Source organism: Erythrolamprus reginae, chromosome 2 (genome assembly GCF_031021105.1).
Source record: "Erythrolamprus reginae isolate rEryReg1 chromosome 2, rEryReg1.hap1, whole genome shotgun sequence".
In the NCBI taxonomy this organism is placed as follows: domain Eukaryota; kingdom Metazoa; phylum Chordata; class Lepidosauria; order Squamata; family Dipsadidae; genus Erythrolamprus; species Erythrolamprus reginae.
The window spans coordinates 118,051,217-118,070,805 of record NC_091951.1 but is presented as its reverse complement, the minus strand read 5'-3'; the positions used below and the strand labels follow the sequence as shown (position 1 = coordinate 118,070,805).

The 19,589-nt window shown below is 46.5% G+C and overlaps 1 protein-coding gene and 1 long non-coding RNA gene across 2 annotated transcripts in view; one reads left to right on the top strand and one right to left on the bottom strand.

The window, feature by feature from the left end:
* The window catches only part of SLC22A4 (solute carrier family 22 member 4), a 93,024-nt gene extending 81,409 nt beyond the window's left edge, over nt 1-11,615 (bottom strand). The window contains exon 1 of the mRNA XM_070739299.1: nt 10,989-11,615. Within this exon, the coding sequence (XP_070595400.1) occupies nt 10,989-11,381 (393 nt within the window). The 5' untranslated portion in view covers nt 11,382-11,615. The remainder of the gene's footprint in view (nt 1-10,988) is intronic.
* LOC139160881 (uncharacterized) lies at nt 11,173-19,017 on the top strand. The gene is made up of 2 exons (XR_011558030.1): nt 11,173-12,049; nt 16,861-19,017. It is a non-coding gene; the product is annotated as an uncharacterized lncRNA (long non-coding RNA).
* The last annotated feature ends 572 nt before the right edge of the window (nt 19,018-19,589 follow it).

The window sequence follows — 19,589 nt, the reverse complement described above, 5'->3', positions numbered from 1 at the left end:
CTTTAGGTCCAAGATGGCTCTCCAGCCTCCAGAAGTCTTGGGGACCATAAGGAGGGTGGAATAGGCCTAAACCTCTCTGGAGAGAGGGGACCGATTGAATAGCTCTAATGGTCAACAATGAGAAATAGCCTCCTCCATTCGAATACGAGATGGAGAGGAACTGGGAGAGGAACAAGAAATAAAACGGTTAGGAGGAGAAGAAATAAACTCTAACCTTAGGCCCCTTTCCACTGAGTCAATGACCCAGGGGTCCTTACAAGAGCGGTGCCAGGCGGAAGAGAACCAGGCTAGGCGACCGCCCGAAGGCGGGTGAGAAACTTACCATCTGGTTCTTTTGGAAATTCTGGTAGAAGAGGATCCTCTGTGATAGCGGGACCCTCTACCCCTGGAGGTTCTAGTTTGGGATCGAAAGCGAGGGGAATACTGACCTGGGCTCTTGCGAAAAGCGAAGCCTTGAGCCTGCTGACGCCCGGTGCGCCGAAAAGACTGCGGTTTCGGGGCCTTCTTGGTGGTAGGTCCCAAGACCTATTTCTTGTCTGCGTTTTCCGTAAGGAGAGGTTCCAGAAGATCTCCGAAGAGGAGGTTACGTTTCAGTGGACTGATAGCTAACTGCCATTTCTGTCTTGCCCCCGCCTGCCAAGGGCGGAGCCATAGAAGCCTTCTGGCCGTTGTGGAGGCTGCTACTGACCTGGCTGCAAATCTGGAAGATTGGAGAGTAGCCTCTGCTATATATTGGGTAGCTGCGAAGATTTTGTTGAAATCCTGTTGGCCCCGTAAGTCATCTGGGGGCAGGTGTAGTTGGGGCTGACGAAGCCCTAAGAGCATAGCTCTGGAAAAGGAGGATGCCGCAGCAGCACTCTTAATGGCCCATGAGTCTGCAAGAAGACTTCTTTTGAGCATTTGATCAAGTCGTTTGTCCTCTGGCCGGAGGACCTCCTCTGCCTCGCCAGGCATGGCAGCCGTTGAGTGGAGCGTCTTCACTGATTCATCTGGCCTGGGACAAGTTAGGAGTTCCTCATAGGAGGGAGAGAGCTTGTGGAGCTTCTTGTCCTTGGAAGTGGGAGTGAAGCCTACGGTTGGGGGGTCCCACTGATGAAGCAAGGCATCCTTAAACAACTTGGGCCTAGGAATTACCTCATTGTCTTCCTGTTCCTCCATGAAGTAAGGAGGATTATCCTCTGGAGGGTCTGTGGAAGGAGTAGCTTGCTTCTCTTGCCCGGCTAGCCCCGTAGATACTCTAGCTTTTAGCAGGAGGGATTTGAAAGCTGCGAAGGGAAAATAGCAGCTGGGGCTGGAATCTTAATCTGAGATTCCTCATCCTCCGACAGACGTTGAAAGGGTCATCATCCTCTTCTGCATCCACGTCCTCATCCTCTTCCTGAGAGGAGTCAGAGGCCTCCATGACTGGGGCTCTGTAGGAAGGAGAAAAACTCACGGGACGGGAGAAGCGAGAGGAAGGATGAGACAGAGGGGGTACATTTAAAGATGAGAGTCTAGCATCAATAGTGTTAGTCAGAATAGTCAAGATAGACTGAAACTCCTGAGGCAAGGAAGAAATATCAGCCGGAAAAGCCTGAGGATCCCTGAGGCCCTGAACAGGTTCTGCTGGGGGAAATCCTCGGTAATAACTGGCTCCTCTGGACCTAAAACCCCATAGGTTAGATAGGGGTGGATTTAGGTTTGGCTCATCCAGGGATAGCCCAGGTACCCAGGAGGGAGGCAGGTTAGAGGCCTCCGGGAGGTAGGGTTGATATGCATTTGGGCCTGCACCTTAAAACGTTAGGCTGATTTATCATTATTTTTTGTAGGGCTAGGTCCCTTCTCTTCTCAGCCCTAGTGGGCTTGGCTAAAGGTTGAGAGCCTGAGAAAGAGGAGGAAGAGGCCTGGGGAAGCTCAGAAGGATTACCAGTAGGCCTCACCTCTTAGGAACCTTTGGTAGTGCCTCTCTTGGGAAGGGAAGCCATAGTCTGAGCAATTACAGAAGACAAGGCTTGAGCCAATAAAAATAGGGGGGAGAAGAATTATTTTGTGGAATTCCCAAGAGGATAGGTGACCCTGCTCCTAGGCTCAGGAGCTGCTGCGCCTTAAGAGGCAATCCTGGACGGTACCAAGAGTTCATGTCCTTAAGTGCAGCGTGGCAGGCCTCGCTAACTTAACTTTAAGAAAAACCAAGGCACACTGGTTGGAGGCCACTTCCGTGGAGAATAGGCCCGAGGGAACTCACAGCGACGACTCCAGGGTCAGGCGGCGGGCTGTAGGCACTAATGGCCGACCCCTTAGGGCAGAACCGAAAGTGCAACTTACTGGGCGTCAGAGCCTTGGCGCCAAAATAACTGCTCCGTTATTTGAAATAGGAGCGACTAAGCCCGGGAGACAAATCAAGTCCCACACCGCGGGAGGTAAATAGCCCTTAATTATTTTTAGTCGAAAGAATAAAGCTTGCTCTCGGCAGGACCTCCAAGGCCGGAATTAACAAAACGGCCGCGGCTGCAGCACGGAGGGAAAAACCGCGAATGGCTGAGCCGCTAACTTCTCCCCCAACTCAAAGCCCTGTAGGGCTGAGAAAGAAACTGCCGGCAAGCTAAGTAATGGAAAAATCTTACTTGCTATTGAAGAGAGATCGAAGGGAAGGTGTTTTATAGAGAGGAACGAGCATTCACACAACATCCGAGGATGCGAACTGAGCGAATTCTGGGGAAGGGGCGGATCCAGCAGTCTTTTTTAATACTAGGCTCAGTTCCACCGGATTGGACAGGAGCAACCCATGTGACTGCTGGACCCACTCCTTCAGTACGGAGAAATTGTTTTCTTCTTCTTCTTCCTCCTCCTCCTCCTCCTCCGTCGTCAGACATTGGCGATCATGTTAGTGATCCTATTTTTATCAACAGCCACACAAAAAAGTACTACTGAATTTTATCCAAACCAGTCTTTTAAACCCATGATGTACTTCTGCCTGGGCTTGTTTGCCTTCAATCTTTCCCAGGAAGATTAAGTGAAGTATGCTGTATTTTTCTGGATGTCGCATCACATGTCTGAAATATTCTAACTTTTGGGTTTTTTTTATAGTGATTAAATTATGATTTTCCTTAGCTTTCCCAGGCAGCTTATCATTTCCTCATTTCTGATTTTGTCAACCCAGCTTATAACAGCTGTCTGTAAATCCACATTTTGCTTCATTGACTACGCTTTTGTTGTGTAAAGCACAACAAATTATGGCAAATTCTTAAAGAGATGGGAGTACCAAACCCATCTTATTTGTCTTTTGAGAAACCTATTGTGGGGCAAGAAACAATAGTGAGAACTGGACATGGAACCATTGATTGGTTCAAAATTGAGAAACACGTTTGGCAAGGCTGTATACCATCACCCTGCCTATTTAACTTATATGCAGAGCACATCATGAGAAAGGCAGAGCTAGATGATCACAGGTTGGAATTAAGATTGTTGGGAGAAATATCAACAACTTCAGATATGCAGATGATAGCACTGTAATGGCAGAAAATGAAGATGAATTAAAGAGTCTCTTGATACAGGTGAAGGAGGATGGAAAAATTGGCTTTTAAACTCAACATGAAGAAAACTAAGATCATGGCATCCGATCCTCTTAATTCCTGGAAAAAAAATGGGGAAGAAATTGAGGTAGTGATAGATTTTATTTTCCTGGGCTCCAAGATAGAGTACTTGGACTACATCTACCAAGCATTTACTACTCTTAGTACTTGGACTAAGAGTACTAGATGTTTGGAACAAACTTCCAGCAGATGTGGTTGGTAAATCCACAGAAACTGAATTTAAACATGCCTGGGATAAACATACAGTGGTCCCTCGACTTGCGCGTTCTCGATTAGCGCGAAACGCTGCAACGCGGTTTTTCAAAAAATATTATTTAAAAAAATAAAATATTAAAAAATAAATTTTTTTTAATTCTGTTCCCTGAATGGAGACCGCCGGCCTCTCAATCGGGCCGGCAGGGAACAGAATGGAGCCTTCCGCGGCGGGGCTGGTAAGGGGGGGAGCCGAGGGGGGAGCCGAGCCCAGCCCCGTGGCATTCGCTTTCCTCCCGCCGGCAGCCGACTGATCGTGGGCTCCTTCGCAACCACGGAGAGCTTCCTGGTTTTCGTGAGCTTTCATGCCCCGGAAGCTCTCCGAGGTTGCGAAGGAGCCCACAATCAGTCTCGGCTGCGGGTGGGAGGAAGGCAGGGAGTCCTGCCCTTTCATCCCCGCCGACCACAGGGGCGAGGGGTGGGGATGAAGGGGCAGGACTTCCCGGGCGGAAGGCGTGCTCGGCTCTGCCGCTCCAGCCCCTTTCGGCCGAGCCTCCCTAGCCAAGCGACTGCCTTCCGTCGCAGCGGGGAACATCGGCGCAGGAGGCAGGAGAGGACCGGGCGACTGGAGAAGCAGCGCTGCCGCCGCCACGCCTGGCTCGACTTCCCTGGCTGCTTGGCCGGGGAGGCTCGGCCGAAAGGGGCTGGAGCGGCAGAGCCGAGCATGCCTTCCGCCCGGGAAGTCCTGCCCCTTCATCCCCACCCCTCGCCCCTGTGGCCGGCTCATCCAGGGGGGCGTGTGTGGACTGGCAAGCGGCAAGCGGGAAGACCAAGGGAAGGTTCCTTCAGCCGCCCAACACCTGATCCGCTCCGCAGCGCGGCAGCAGCGAGGAGCCGAAGATGGGGTTTCCCCTTTGCCTTTACCCCATCTTCGGCTCCTCGCTGCTTCCGCGCTGCGGAGCAGATCAGCTGTTGGGCGGCTGAAGGAATCTTCCCTTGGTCTTCCCCGCCGCCCACACGCAAACTCCACCATCTGCGCATGTGCGGCCATGAAAAAAATGGCGCACATGCGCAGATGGTGGTTTTACTTCCGCATCCAATATAACGCGGAAATCGGTTAGCGCGGGAGGTCTTGGAACGTAACCCCCGCGCTAACCGAGAGATCACTGTATATCCATCCTAAGATAAAATACAGGAAATTGTATAAGGGCAGACGAGATGGACCGTGAGGTCTTTTTATGCTGTCAACCTTCTATGTTTCTAAGGTCACCGAAGATGTGGACTACAGCCAAGAAATTAAAAGATGCTTGCTCCTGGGGAGGAAAACTATGGCAAATCTAGTCAGCATATTAAAAAGCAAATGAAAATGCCTATAGTCAAGGCTATGGTTTTCCCAATTCCAATGTATGAATGTGAAAGTTGGTCCATAAGGAAGGCTGAGCACCGAAGAATTGAAGCCTTTGAACTATGGTGCTCGAGAAGGCTCCCGTGAGTCCCTTGGACTGCAAGGCAATCAAATTGGTCAGTCCTAGAGATCAACCTTGACTGATCGTTAGAAGGCCAGATCCTGAAGATGAAACTCAAATTCTTTGACCACCTAATGCAAAGGAAGGACTCACTGGAGAAGAGCCTAATGCTGGGAAAGATCGAGGGCAAAAGAAAAGGGGATGACAAAGAATGAAGTGGATGGATGGAATCACTAAAATAATTGGCGGGAGATTAAATGGACTCTGGGGGATGGTAGAGGACAGGAAGGTCCGGAGGGACCTTATTTATTGATCCAATCAGGAGTCTTTAAAGTCCCATTATATGCTCTCTAGAAATGTCTACTGGGCAAAAGCTTAAAAAACACAATTACGAAAGTGGCTGTGCCATGCCACCTCTTATCAACATACCCAGATGCAATGCTCTGCTCTGCAGGATGATAATTTATATATTCAGTGTATGCTCTAAAACAGGGGTCCTCAAACTTGGCAACTTTAAGACTTGTGGACTTCAACTCCCAAAATTCTCCAGCCAGTTATGCTGGCTGGAGAATTCTGGGAGTTGAAGTCCACAAGTCTTAAAGTTGTCAAGTTTGAAGTCCTCTGCTCAAAGAGCTGAGGAACAGAACTATGAAACTCTAATTCTCAAACTAGAACTACCTGGCTTAGTCTAGAACGGCTGTCATCAACCCATGGTTCCGGGGCCACATGTGGCTCTTTGAGCCCTCTGCTATGGCTCCCTGTCCCATTACTGGCTGGCCATGTCCCTCACCCTCCCCTGGCCTAACAAGGTATGGGCAACAGCGGGGGATGGAGAAGTGGCCGGAGCTGATTCTCCGGTGCCTCTCTCTTGTGGAGCTTTTTCCAGCCCTTGTTGGTTCTGGATGTGACTCGGTCACTTGGGAAGACACACAACCTGCTCTCTGCCCTGAGATACTGGCCTGACCTGTAAAAAGAATAGCGATGAGTCCCAAGGAGACATTGCTGGCTTGCCCCAGCTGCAGCTTTCCCAGAGAGAAGAGACGCAGAGACAAAGAATGCAACAGACCCACACACACCTTGGTGGCTTGACCCAGCCACAGCTTTCAGAGAAGGGGGGAGGGAGGGAGGAGGAGGAAGAGAGACAGACACAGACACACAGAGATATTGAGAGAGGGGGAGAGAAGGTGGACAGACACACAGTAATACACAAAGAGAGGGAGAGAAAGAGACAGAGAGCAACAGAGAGAGGGAAAGCTAGGCATAGGGATGGGGAGACAGAAAGATACAGAGAGGTGGGGACAGAGAAGGGGAGAGAGAGGGAAAGGTAGGGAGAGGGGGAGAGAGATACAGAGAGGGGGAGAGAGACATAGAGAATGATTTTGTGGCTGGGTAGGTATGGCTAGGGGATCATGAGACTGGTGAGTGAGTGACATTGAGTTGGCCATGCCCACCCAGGATTTGTGGCTCCCAGTGTTTTTTCTTCCTGTGGGAAACTGATCCAAATGGCTCTTTGAGTGTTTAAGGTTGCAAACCCCTGCTCTAGGAGTAGAAGGAACATTTGGGCCTGCACGCATACATAATCAGATTCCATTTACAACACTAGACATCCTGAAATTACACTAATGAATTTCAGTCTATTTTGGATAGATTTGGCAAGACCACTGTAAACAGGTATGCAACTCGTGCACTGGAGAGAGATGTAATGATACAAGGGCCAAATGTTGGGAACAGAAGTGCTGCAGAGAAGCACATCCAGTTATTACTTCACATGTCTGTACATGCGCTACAGAAGAAAAGGTAGAATGAAGAACTGCAAAGACAAAGCTGCCTTGCAATGTAATTTGATGCTCTTGTGGCAAAAAAAAAAGTTGGTAAAACACGCCTTGAAGGTCCAGTGGTGGTCCTGGGACAGAGTGAGCATATGGATGATAATAGGAATGGTTTACCTCCAGTCATTCCTGCTCTTATTTAAAAGGGGAAAAAAATAAGTTGATTTTCTGTTTTTTAGGGAAGTAATCAAGAGTGGTTTCTGCCCCTGGGATCTGCAATGAATCCAACAAAATATTGGTGGACAGGTAAGTAAATAGCATGGATATATTTGAAACTAATAAATTTATTTTATATGATAAACTGCTCCAATCAGCAGGTTCTGTTAAACGTGCAGAGTTGGCTGTGTTCCATCAGAACAAAACTCAGTGCAGTGGTACCTCATGATATGAACCCCTCATCTTATGAACAACCCGAGATACGAACCCGGGGTTCAGGAAATGTTTGCCTCTTCTTACGAACTTTTTTCTTCTTACGAACCTGCCGCCGCGAAGAAGCCCCGCCACCCGGCTGTTGCTTTTTGAAACAGCCGGGGGGCTTCCCAGCGTCCTCCTGAACCCGAACACCAAACCCGAACTTCCGGGTTCGGCGTTCGGGAGGCCGCCGAGAAGCCCCCCGGCTGTTTCAAAAGGTGACAGCCAGGCGGCAGCATTTTTTTGCGGGGTTTTTTTTGTTGTTGCACGGATTAATTGACTTTACATTGTTTCCTATGGGAAACAATGTTTCGTCTTACGAACTTTTCATCTTACAAACCTCCCCCGGGAACCAATTAGGTTGGTAAGACGAGGTATTACTGTACTATTTTATTGTTCCAGAAAATCATGGGAAACAATGGAAACTGAAGACCTTGTACAATGTCTCAAGAGTAGCTGGGATGGTAGTAAGGCTGCTTGCCAAGCAAATTTCATAAAATCTAACCAAGGCATGATTTTCAGTCATTCCCCACCACCACCAAAAACATTATACAGTATTCCAATTAATACATCTCCTTTAAAGGCTTTCTTAGCATTTCAATGTCTGAAAATCCATTTTCTGTGTGTGAAATTTAAATGAGAATCCTTCTCTCTATCAGCCGCATGTGTTCTTAAGTTAACAGGAAAAGTTTCGCCTAAGGTTCTGAGAGAATGGGGATAAAACAATCATTTGAATTTTTCCTCCCCCATACTTTTCAACACATCCTACAAAGCTCTCAAGTTGAGCTCAAACCTTGGCAACTATACCTATCCCATTATCTTGACAAAATGACAGAAAAGATTAGTCACTGTCTTTTTCTGGCATATAATCTGATTTTTCAGATCTAAAATTCCCAGATTATTATTTCCCCATAGACCCATGATGGCAAACCTATGTGTGCCTTTTCTGCAGGCATGCCAGCCGACACCCCAGCCCAGCTTCACTGCCTATGTGTGTGCACCTCTCACCAATCAGTTGGTCTTCAGGTCTCTGCCACATATATGCAGGGTGCATGCGTGGGTGGCATTGCATTTTGGGGGTGCATGTGTGTGTGCTCCCCGCACCTCACTTTGGTCCTGGACAGGCTCCTGCACCAACCTGGAAGCCAAAATGGGACACAGGAGTGCTGCGTGTGGGGTTCCTATGCCCTATTTTGGGCCTGGAAAACTCATGCACCAACCTGGAAGCCAAAAATGGTCAAGGGGGTTGGGTGCATGCGCAGGGGACACACCCACATGTGCAGCCCCCCATGTGCAGGATGCATGTACGGTGGACACTAGTGTTGCATTTTGAGGGTGCACATACGCACTTTTGGCATTCGTCACCAAGAAGGTTCACCATCACTGAGCTAGACCATTTAACTTTTAGCTTCTATTTAATTTTTCAACTTCTGCCCACAGCTGAAGTTCTGCCTCTATTGCTGCCTATTACTACATCTTACATCAATGTAACTTCTTTGACTATTTAAGTTGTAGTTCTAAAAGAACAGAATAGAATTTTATTGGCCAAGTGTGAATTTGTCTTCCTTGTGTGTCCAATCACACTTGGCCAATAAAATTCTATTCTATTCTTATAGGACTACAACTGTAAGATGTAGTAATAGGCAGCAACAGAGGCAGAACTTTGGCTGTGGGCAGAAGTTGAAAAATTAAATAGAAGCTAAAAGTATAGTAAGAAGTAAGAAGTATAGTAAGTAAGAAGTATATAAAGAAATTCAAAATACGCAAATGTACTTGGTTAGCATAAGGATAATAGCTGTCACCCTTTCCATGTCAAATACTTTGCTCTACTTTAAATGAAACCTAGAACAATGTCATGTCCAACTCATGGCCCTACCCATGAATGTTCATGGAAGGTGTGCCAATGACTTTAAAGATGCATGTTAAAAAGAAGTGAAGATGCAATTATACAACCGCACTGCTATGTTGACTGACACTGGTGATTTCCCTGCAGACCAAGCTGTTCCCACCATTAGAAATAACAGAGGAAAGGCCCTTTGACCAGTATACATGACTGAATGAGAAAATGCTAATTTACAATAATTTTGAGATTTGCAATGCCCAAGTAAATAAGAAATGCGGGTATTGTTGCATAATGTTGCAGGTTAGAGAGGTTACAGGAACTGGGCATGGCTAATTTAGCAAAGAGAAGGACCAGGGGTGACATGATAGCAGTGTTCCAATACCTGAGGGGCTGCCATGGGGAGGGGGGGTGTCAGGCTACTTCCCAAAGCACCAGAAGGCCAGACAAGGAATAACGGATGGAGAAGCTGACCAAAGAGAGATTCAACCTGGAAATAAGGAGGAACTTTCTGCAGGTGAGAGTGATCAACCAGTGGAACAGCTTGCCTGCAGATTGTGAGCACTCCAACACTTGAGATTTTCAAGTGCAGATTCCACTGCCATTTGTCCAAAATAATGTAGGGACTTCCAGGGGAGGAGGGGGGTTGGACTAGATGACCTACAAGGTCCCTTCCAATTAGATAGATAGATAAGTAGGCAGGCAGGTAGGCAAGGCAGGCAGGCAGGCAGATAGATAGATAGATATTTAGATAGAGATAAAAATAACCATTAATGTGCCAACATTATGACGGATGAAATCCTACACATTCGCTCAGACCAGCTTTATCATACATAATCACAGCAATATCACAAATCACTAATGTACAAATATTTAACAGGCATTAATTACAAAGCACCCCTATTTCCAAATCCACCATTCCCGAAGGAGGAGCGAGGGGGGGGGGTAAACAAACCTGTCAGTTACAAGGTATTAAAACGAGGAGAAATGCCATCTAACTACAAGGACTTTTTCCATATCACTGGAAAAACGTTCTGTTAAGTAAGGATATCGGCAAAGATAGATAGACTAGATAGATAGATAGATAGAGATAGACAGACTAGATAGATAGGTAGACAGACAGACAGACAGATAAGAGATTTATTATTGATTGATTGATTGGATTTAAAGGGCGCCCCTCTCCAGGACTCAAGAGTTAAATGGATTAACAGAAACCAGATAACAGATTAACAGAAACCTTTCCCTTTTCTGGGAAGTTAGTAATAATTAATCGGCGGCGCCGAATTGAAAACCACAGCACTGTGCAGCTACGCAATCGCAGGAGCGCCACGTGCTCTCTCAAACACACTCCGGCAACAAACCCCGCTTTCCCGTTCGCAAAAGAAGAAGCGCAAGCGGTCTTTGGGGGGGAGGAGGACATCCTCTTGCTGGGGAAAGCCTCATCCAACATGGCCCCAGTAAAGCCCCTCCCTTCCTTCGCCTTTGCGCCCCGACCCTTACCTACTCCATTTTTTCTTCCGCCTCGGCGGTTTCCGATTCTTCTACCGGGCCGTGCAAACGCATCTGCATTCTCCGCCGCTGCTTTTTTCCGATCCACGCGGCCGCCCACCCGCCTACCTTTCCGATCCCACCCCCCGCCATCCCCGTCCCCGATGCATGCGGCGTATAGTCGCTTTACCTCCGTGATGATGGTGGAACGATAAACCTCGCGGCTATACTCCCAGCCGTCCAGGCATTGCTCCCGTGCCACCTGGCTGAGGTTGACATCGCGGCCGGGCACCAGGTTCCGGGCGGTGAAATTGATGAGGGCGCCCAGGCTGTAGCGGCTGCACCGGCTCGGCACCTGCCGCCCGTCGTGCTCCTCCAAGGGGATGCTGGCGTTCAACCATTCCGCGCTCAGGTTGGCGCTGGCGGGCACCCGGCACCGGTGCTCGGGCGTGCCGGCTAAGAAAACGGCGGACATGCCGTTGAAGCCATTGGGGATGATGCTGGCGCTGAGCAAGAAGAAGATGAGGCGTTGGTAGGGGCCCCACTCGCCCAGGAAGGCGATGGTCTCGTCGTAATCCCGCATAGCGGCGGCTGCGGGCACAAAGGGCGGCCGGCGGAGGAAGAGCTACACCCCTCGCGCCGGGTGCGAAACAGAGGAGCCCGCGCTGCGCCCTGCTGACTGGTTCTGGCATCCCTCCGGAGGTGGGGTCTCCGCCGGTCGGACTCCGCCTTTTTCGCCTCCTTCACCCCCCTCCACACAGCCACCCACCCCGAGCTGGTTTCTGATCGGCTCCGCCCGATGCAACCTTCAGCCGATCGGAGAGGTTTCATCCTGCCGGAAGGCGAGTCGCTGGCGAGCCCGCCCGGAGGCGTAGTTATGGCGACGCCTAGGCTTTGGGCGGGAAAAAACATGGAAACGTTTCGTAAACAAGCCGGCTTGTGTGCTGGCGGCGGGCCCTGAGAGAGAGAGAGAGAGGTTAACCCGCCCCTCTCGCTGTTTCTTCCGCTTAAAAAGGACTCCGCGGGTGCCCGCGAAGGCTCTGCAGGAGAAATGAGACAGAAGCTGAAGTGTGGCTTGGCTTGGTTACCTCAGACAATGGTCTAGTAGGGCTTGCCTCACAATGGAGCTACGTAGCTAACCTTTGGACTGGGTTCACGCGAGTACCTCAGGTTAAAATGTGGCTGGCTAGTTTGCTGAAAATCAGGCCTACAGTAATAGACAGATGTGACAAAGATCATTGAATTGCGAAGGTACTCTTATTATTTAATTTAATTTAAACAATTAAAATAAACAAAATTGACAAACATGCTTAACATTGGTAAAGTTCTTAAACTTACATTTCAGCATTTTTTTCTATATACATTCTGAATCAATTAAGTATATTTACTATAATTTGTTCTTATTTAATTATTTAATTACCTTAAGCCTAGGGTAAATTTATGCATGATAAAGAAAAAAGAAAGAAAAGAAAGAGAAAAAAGGAAAGATAAAAGAAAGGGGAAAAAATAAATACTAGTCAACTATTTCCATTGGCTCAGGTATTTAAGTGGACTGTTTCTAAGTGTGTTTATGTGATTAGTGAATTCTTAGTTTGCAAATACAGTGATCCCCCGCGTTTCGCGATCCCGATCATTGCGAAAGGCTATATCGCGATTTTTCAACCCGGAAGTCAAAACACCATCTGCGCATGCGCGCCCTTTTTTCTATGGCCACACATGCGTAGATGGCGCCGGGCAGATCAGCTGCTGGGCGGCTTCCCTGGGTCTTCCCCCTCTTGCTGGCGGGAGGGCGAGCGGCGGGCATCAGCGAGGAGTTTCCCCACCGCCCACGCAAACTCCTCGCTGCTGCCGCGCCCGCCGCTTGTCTTGTCCGCCCGCCGCTTGTCCGCCGCCTGCCTGCCCGCTCGCCCGCTCGCCTGCCCTTCGCCCGCCCACGCCGTTCGCTCGCGCCGCTTCCCAGCTGAGTCCTGAAGCCAGAAGGCAAAGGCGAACTTCCGCGTTTGGCTTCGGGACTCAGCTGGGAAGCGGCGCTGGGGTTTCCCCACCGCCCACGCAAACTCCTCTCTGCCGCTCGCCTGCCCTTCGCCCGCCCACGCCGTTCGCTCGCGCCGCTTCCCAGCTGAGTCCTGAAGCCAGAAGGCAAAGGCGAACTTCCGCGTTTGGCTTCAGGACTCAGCTGGGAAGCGGCGCGAGCGAACGGCGTGGGCGGGCGAAAGGCGGGCGAGCGGCAGCGAGGAGTTTGCGTGGGCGGTGGGGAAACCCCAGCGCCGCTTCCCAGCTGAGTCCCGAAGCCAAATGCGGAAGTTCGCCTTTGCCTTCTGGCTTCAGGACTCAGCTGGGAAGCGGCGCGAGCGAACAGCGTGGGCGGGCGAGTGGCGGGCGCGCGGGCGGGCAGGCGGCGGACAAGCGGCGGGCGGACAAGACAAGCGGCGGGCGCGGCAGCAGCGAGGAGTTTGCGTGGGCGGCGGGAAACCCCAATCTTCGGCTCCTCGCTGCTGCGGCAGAAGTAAAAACACCATCTGCGCATGCGCAGATGGTGTTTTTACTTACGCACCGCTACTTCGTGAAAAACCGATCATTGCGAGGGGTCCTGGAACGGAACCCTCGCGATAATCGGGGGACCACTGTACATGATTATTGCACAGTAAGATACATTTAACTGCCTCTTGAAAAATAAGGGGCATGCATCAGAGTGCCTTCTGTCCCCTATCCTAATCTTTCTGTTTTACTAGTATCATATATATAAATATTATAATATCTTTGTACAACACCAATAAGTACTTGACAAAACAAACAAACAAACAAAAAACTGGACTATCTTGTTTTTCTTGGAATACCTTTGGCTTCACATCCAAGGAGCTTCTTCAGCTCTGATGTAAAAAGCACCTTTGGGACAACCATGATTGACAATCTCCTTAGACATCTTTTTTTCCCTTGTGTATTATGTGATGGCTTCCAACCATTATTGGGTTGCTACCAATATGGATGAGATGCTGCACTGGAAGGGATGCGCACACATGTGAGATTTCAGCGGTTTTTTTGCTTCTACGCATGTGCTGGAGGGAAAAAAAATCATTGAAATCTCATATGTGTGTCCCCTCATAAGATGTTGCTTCCTGGCATGTGCAGAAACAAAAACACACTGGGATGCACATGCACACAAACCCATAAGCTGCGTGTGCCACGCACTGGTAGTGGTAATAGGAATACGCCCCTGCTTCCAACCCTGGAGCTTAGTTGATTATTCAAACTCATGCAACCCCCAAAATAGTTAATGCCGCAAACCCTGGTTTAAATTAAACAGTGATAAGAGTGCCATGGGAAAATGCTCTGTTCATCTCTCATTTTGGAGAAATGCCTTTAGAATTGCTTTGTAAAGTGCCTGGGTATTATGTTCTAAGCCTACTGCCCACAATTGTTTCCACTTAGTGCTGCCAAACAATTATTGTATTTGGAAATATTAACTTAAGTATTGTTCATGTAATACAGGAAATGGTTCTCACACAATTCACTAGCTTTTGCTTACCCTCAAGAGCAATGTTTCATATTTTTCAATGCAGTGCCTTAAACATCCAAAGCATTAAGGCATGCTGCTTCCTTTACCAACTTATTTTAAAGTTTTATTTAAAATATTATTTCCTCCATTGCCAATTATTTCATCCTGTTGATATTGACAACTCTGAGTTTTTTCTAAAGGTAGTATTTATAAATAGACAATGAAAGAAGTAAATATTTCCGTTTCTAATTATATTATTTGAATTATAATTAGAACAATCTAGTTATAAGATGATTTATGTGATACATCTAGGTTAATAGTACTGGATGATTTCTATTTATTCTGCCTGGGCTACTTAGGCTACTTGGGATTTCATAGCAAGCATGGTTTGCCCCAAATCATCATACACCTACCTTGTTTTCCCCAAAATATTACCCTGTCTTATGTTTTTTGGAACTCTGAAATAAATGCTTGGCCTTGTTGCCATGCATTCAAAAGCCCAATTTGGCTTTTTATCAGGAGCTGTCTTATTTGGGGGGAAACAGGGTAGTACACAAAATGTGTAGCCTCTTTTGTAGCCACAAAAGGCTACACATTAGACATGCCCTGAGTCCCAGGTGAAGGGTGGCATAGAAATCAAATAAATAAATAAATAAAATATTTTATACCACAGAATGGTTGAAATATGGTCTGGTAGAGATATAAGAATTTCACCTTTTTCGTTAACAAATCACTTTCTAGTGACTGGATTGAGTAGTACCACAAACCTCTATAGCAGTGATGGCGAACCTTTTTTTCCTTGGGTGCCGAAAGAACGTGGGCGTGCACTATCGCACATGCACGAGTGCTCATACCCATAACTCAATGCCTGGGGAGAGCCAAAACAGCTTCCCATGTCCCCCGGAGGGCCTCTGAAGGCCAGAAACAGCCTCTTTCCCAACTTCTGGTGGGCCCAGTAGACTCATGCTTCATCCTCCCCAGGCTCAAAAGGCTTCCCTGGAGGCAGAAGAGGGTAAAAATGCCCTCCTCCATTCCCCCAGAGGCTCTCTGGAAGCCAAAAGCGTCCTCCCAGAGCCTCTGTGAGAGCCAAAAATCAGCTGGCCAGCACACAAATGTATGTTGGAGCTGAGCTAGGGAAACGAAAATGTCCAAAGATACTTCACCAGAAGTATCCCTTCACTCCTCCACTCGAAACAGAATACCCTACGAAAGTAGATAACAATCCTGGGTTTAGAAAGTTTAGAACTACAATGCCTAAAACACGATCTAAGTATTGCCCAAAAGATCATATGCTGCAACGTCCTGCCTGTCAATGACTACTTGAGCTTCAACTGCAACAATACAAGAGCACGCAACAGATTCCAACTTAATATTAACCACTCCAAACTTGACTGTAAAAAATATGACTTTAGCAATCGAGTTGTCAAAGTGTGGAACTCATTACTGGACTCAGTAGTATCAACCCCTAACCCCCAACATTTTTCCCTTAGACTCTCCACGATTGATCTCTCCAGGTTCCTAAGAGGTCAGTAAGGGGCGTACATAAGTGCACTAGTGTGCCTTCTGTCCCCTGTCCAATTGTCTCTCCTTTATCTCATATATCTTTTCTTGCTTTCATATATTTTCTCCCCTATTTTTATATCTTTTCTTCTTTCCTTTTCTTTATATATATTACTACTTGTCTATTCTCTTCAATGTGTATTGTGTGTTGGACAAAATAAATAAACAAACATACAAACAAATAAATAAATAGCTCATGTGCCATTAGATAAGGCTCTGTTTGCCACCTGTGGCACCCGCCATAGGTTTGCCATTACTGCTCTATAGTGAAATGGGACCAGTTAGATTTATGTCATTATGAAAAGGACAGGTAGTGGATACAATTGAAGAGGATATTAATGTGACCTTTCGTAATAGAGCCATACTGTATTGGACAACCCTTGCCAGGTCTCTAATCTGCTCCTTTAGGGAAATATTATGAGGAAGTGGTATCATTCTGTACAGTACAAGGCATATACCACAAAAGGAGAAGGTCAAAGGACATTTGATGAGTCAGACACAGAAGAAGATGGAGAGACAACATCAAAGACACATAGAAACATAGAAGTCTGACGGCAGAAAAAGACCTCCTGGTCCATCTAGTCTGCCCTTATACTATTTTCTGTATTTTATCTTAGGATGGATATATGTTTATCCCAGGCATGTTTAAATTCAGTTACTGTGGATTTACCAACCACGTCTGCTGGAAGTTTGTTCCAAGGATCTACTACTCTTTCAGTAAAATAATATTTTCTCATGTTGTTTTTGATCTTTCCCCCAACTAACTTCAGATTGTGTCCCCTTGTTCTTGTGTTCACTTTCCTATTAAAAACACTTCCCTCCTGGACCTTATTTAACTCTTTAATATATTTAAATGTTTCGATCATGTCCCCCTTTTCCTTCTGTCCCCCAGACTATACAGATTGAGTTCATTAAGTCTTTCCTGATACGTTTTATGCTTAAGACCTTCCACCATTCTTGTAGCCCGTCTTTGGACCCGTTCAATTTTGTCAATATCTTTTTGTAGGTGAGGACACAATACAACATGAATTGACAATGGTTGAGGCTCAGAGGCGGAGTGCTGTACACACAGCATGAATATTCCTGTGCACATCCCCAGCGTGATTTTGCTTCCACATATGTGCAGGAAGCAAAAACGAGCTTTTTTGTGCATGCACAGAAAGCAAAAAAGACCAAATTTTCACGAAAAAATATGGCAGTGCCCCAAGGACTGGCACCGGAGCAGTTGTGCACAAATTGCGCAATATGGTAGTTGCTACCGGTGCATAGTCGCCTACCGCACCTGTAGCAATCCACTACTGTTGAGGCTGCCAGAAGAGCAAGAGCCAGAACTTTGTATGTCCTTCACCACCTGAAGCAGTAAAAGAGGAAGTAAAGAAGAAAAAGAGCCGACAGCTACAGAAGAAGCAGAGTATCTTAATCTTCCAAATCAGGGTTCAAGCACGGACACGAAATTGCATTAGTCACTGTTACTGATGACATGGTGAAGCTTAAATGTAAGGAACAAAATCTTCATCCAGCAGTTTAGGGATCAGTGTGCCCAGGAGATTAATTGAAGTCTCAAAAGTCTGACAGCTATAATATTTAGATTGGAAGAAACAGAGATTCTACGAAGATGGAGATGCTGTAGACTCCGAAATCCACTGACTTGGGGACAATACCAATATTAACTCTGGATGGAGTTGTGCTCCTTTAGAAAGACCTGGTACCCAAGCAACATTCTTGGACTATATATCCTGCTAGAAATAGGAAGTGGCAGCTTTCGCCAGAAGGGTTGGTATGCCAGCTGTATGATCATTCCTAGAGCAGAAGAGCCACTGTTATGGTGCCATGGCTAGACTACTGTCCTGCACTTGGGACTGGCTTTGCTTGAAGGCCCTGTAGGAGTTGTAACCAGTGTTAGAGACTTGCATTTAGCTGGAGCAAACCTAAAAAGTTGCTTAGTTATGGTTTGTTTGTACTTACAGTTCAAAGCCCTGATGACTATTGTTGCATGGAGCTAGGTTGTCTTTGAGACTATGTAATCCAAATAGAATCTCCTTGCCTGAGATCAGCCTATGCAGAGTGTCAGCTGAGAGTCCTTATCCATATGAGATGTTCAATGCGAAAAGACTTAAGAGTGGAGCATTCTCTTTAGAAGCTCCCCATCTGTAGAAGGCCCACCGGTAAGATACAAGGATAATATCGTTACTTCAGGAAGCTTTAAAAAATACGGCTCTTTGAATATGTATTTAGGGACCAAAATCCCCAATAATTATTTTTGATAAAGATTTTCAAAAATCCATGGACGTTTTAAATTGCATAACATCATTTAAAATAGCTTCCTATGAGATTTTATTCTTCGGGTTTTTGTTGTCTTGGCCAAGGTTTTCCCAAAATTTGTTAACAAATGTTGTCAATCCCGACTCTGCAGCAGTGTCTAGGCCAGGCATGTTTTCTTGGTTTCTAGAAAACAAATATCCAACAAAACAAATATGTCTTAAGCATAGGAGCCAAATACGAACCAAGTTTGTCTCCCTCAGGCAGTGAATTTTTGGACAACTTCCATACGTAATTTATGGTTTTCCTAACACAGATTCAAAGAGCAGCACTCTCATATTGTCCCATTATTTTAATAAATAAGTGGTGGAATTGTGGCAAGATGTTCACGCAACACAAGATCATCTCACAAAGAAAATTCTGCAATCTTTCAAATGTATCAGAGTTTCAGGCAAGCAGCAGAATGTTTCTGACAAAAGCAGATAATGCAGCCAGAAAACAAGAAAAAAGTCATAAATGTCTTTTGCTTATTTGGTATAGTATTCATAAAGCCATGTCCTACAATAGACTCTATTAGCCGATGGTGAACAATCATGCCTAACAATATCATTGCTTTCCTTATCACATCTGAAAATCTCTTGCCAGCTGATCAAATTTTTGTTTACTCTGACTTAAATTCATTTCAGGAACAGACAGTTCCTAATATTAATGTGTTGTTTCAGGAAACAGGATTATTGTTTTTAGCTGTCTGTTAGTTCATGTGGCATATTCTAGTTTCTGAAAGATTATCAAAGAATAGTAAAAATGAAGCTGCTTATTTGAGAGGAAGTATAGCCCTCAGCCTGGAAATATAGCTTTGTATGAACGTCTCCCTTTATTAAAACCCAAGAATAATCTTAACCCACTCATACCTTAGTCATCACTTGCCTGGATTACTATAGTGCTCTTTACATGGGGATGCCCTTGAAGACCACTTAGAAGCTACTGTTCAGCCAAAAAAAATAGCCACAAGAGTTTTTATGATTGTACCTTGGCACACCTTGTACCTCTCCTCTGTGAGAAGCTCTGATTAGTGGTGGATTTCCAAGCACAAACCAGAATGCTGGCTGTCCTCTATAATGGTATTTTTCAACAGCGGCAACTTTAAGATATGTGAACTTCAACTCTCCAAATGCTGTCTGGTGAATTCTGACAGTCAACATCCACACATCTTAAAGCTGTTGCGGTTGTGAAATACTGCTCTGTAAAGACCCACGTGAGTACAGGCAGGCCTCAACTTACAACAGTTCATTTAGGGACTGTTCAAAGTTGCAACAGCACTGAAAAAAGTGACATGACCATTTTTCACATCCGCAACCATTTAAACATCCCCATGGCCATGTGACCAAAATTCAGACACTTGGCATATTTATGACAACTACTTTATGTCCTGAAGTTATGCAATCCTATTTTGCAACCTTCTGACAAGCAAAGTCA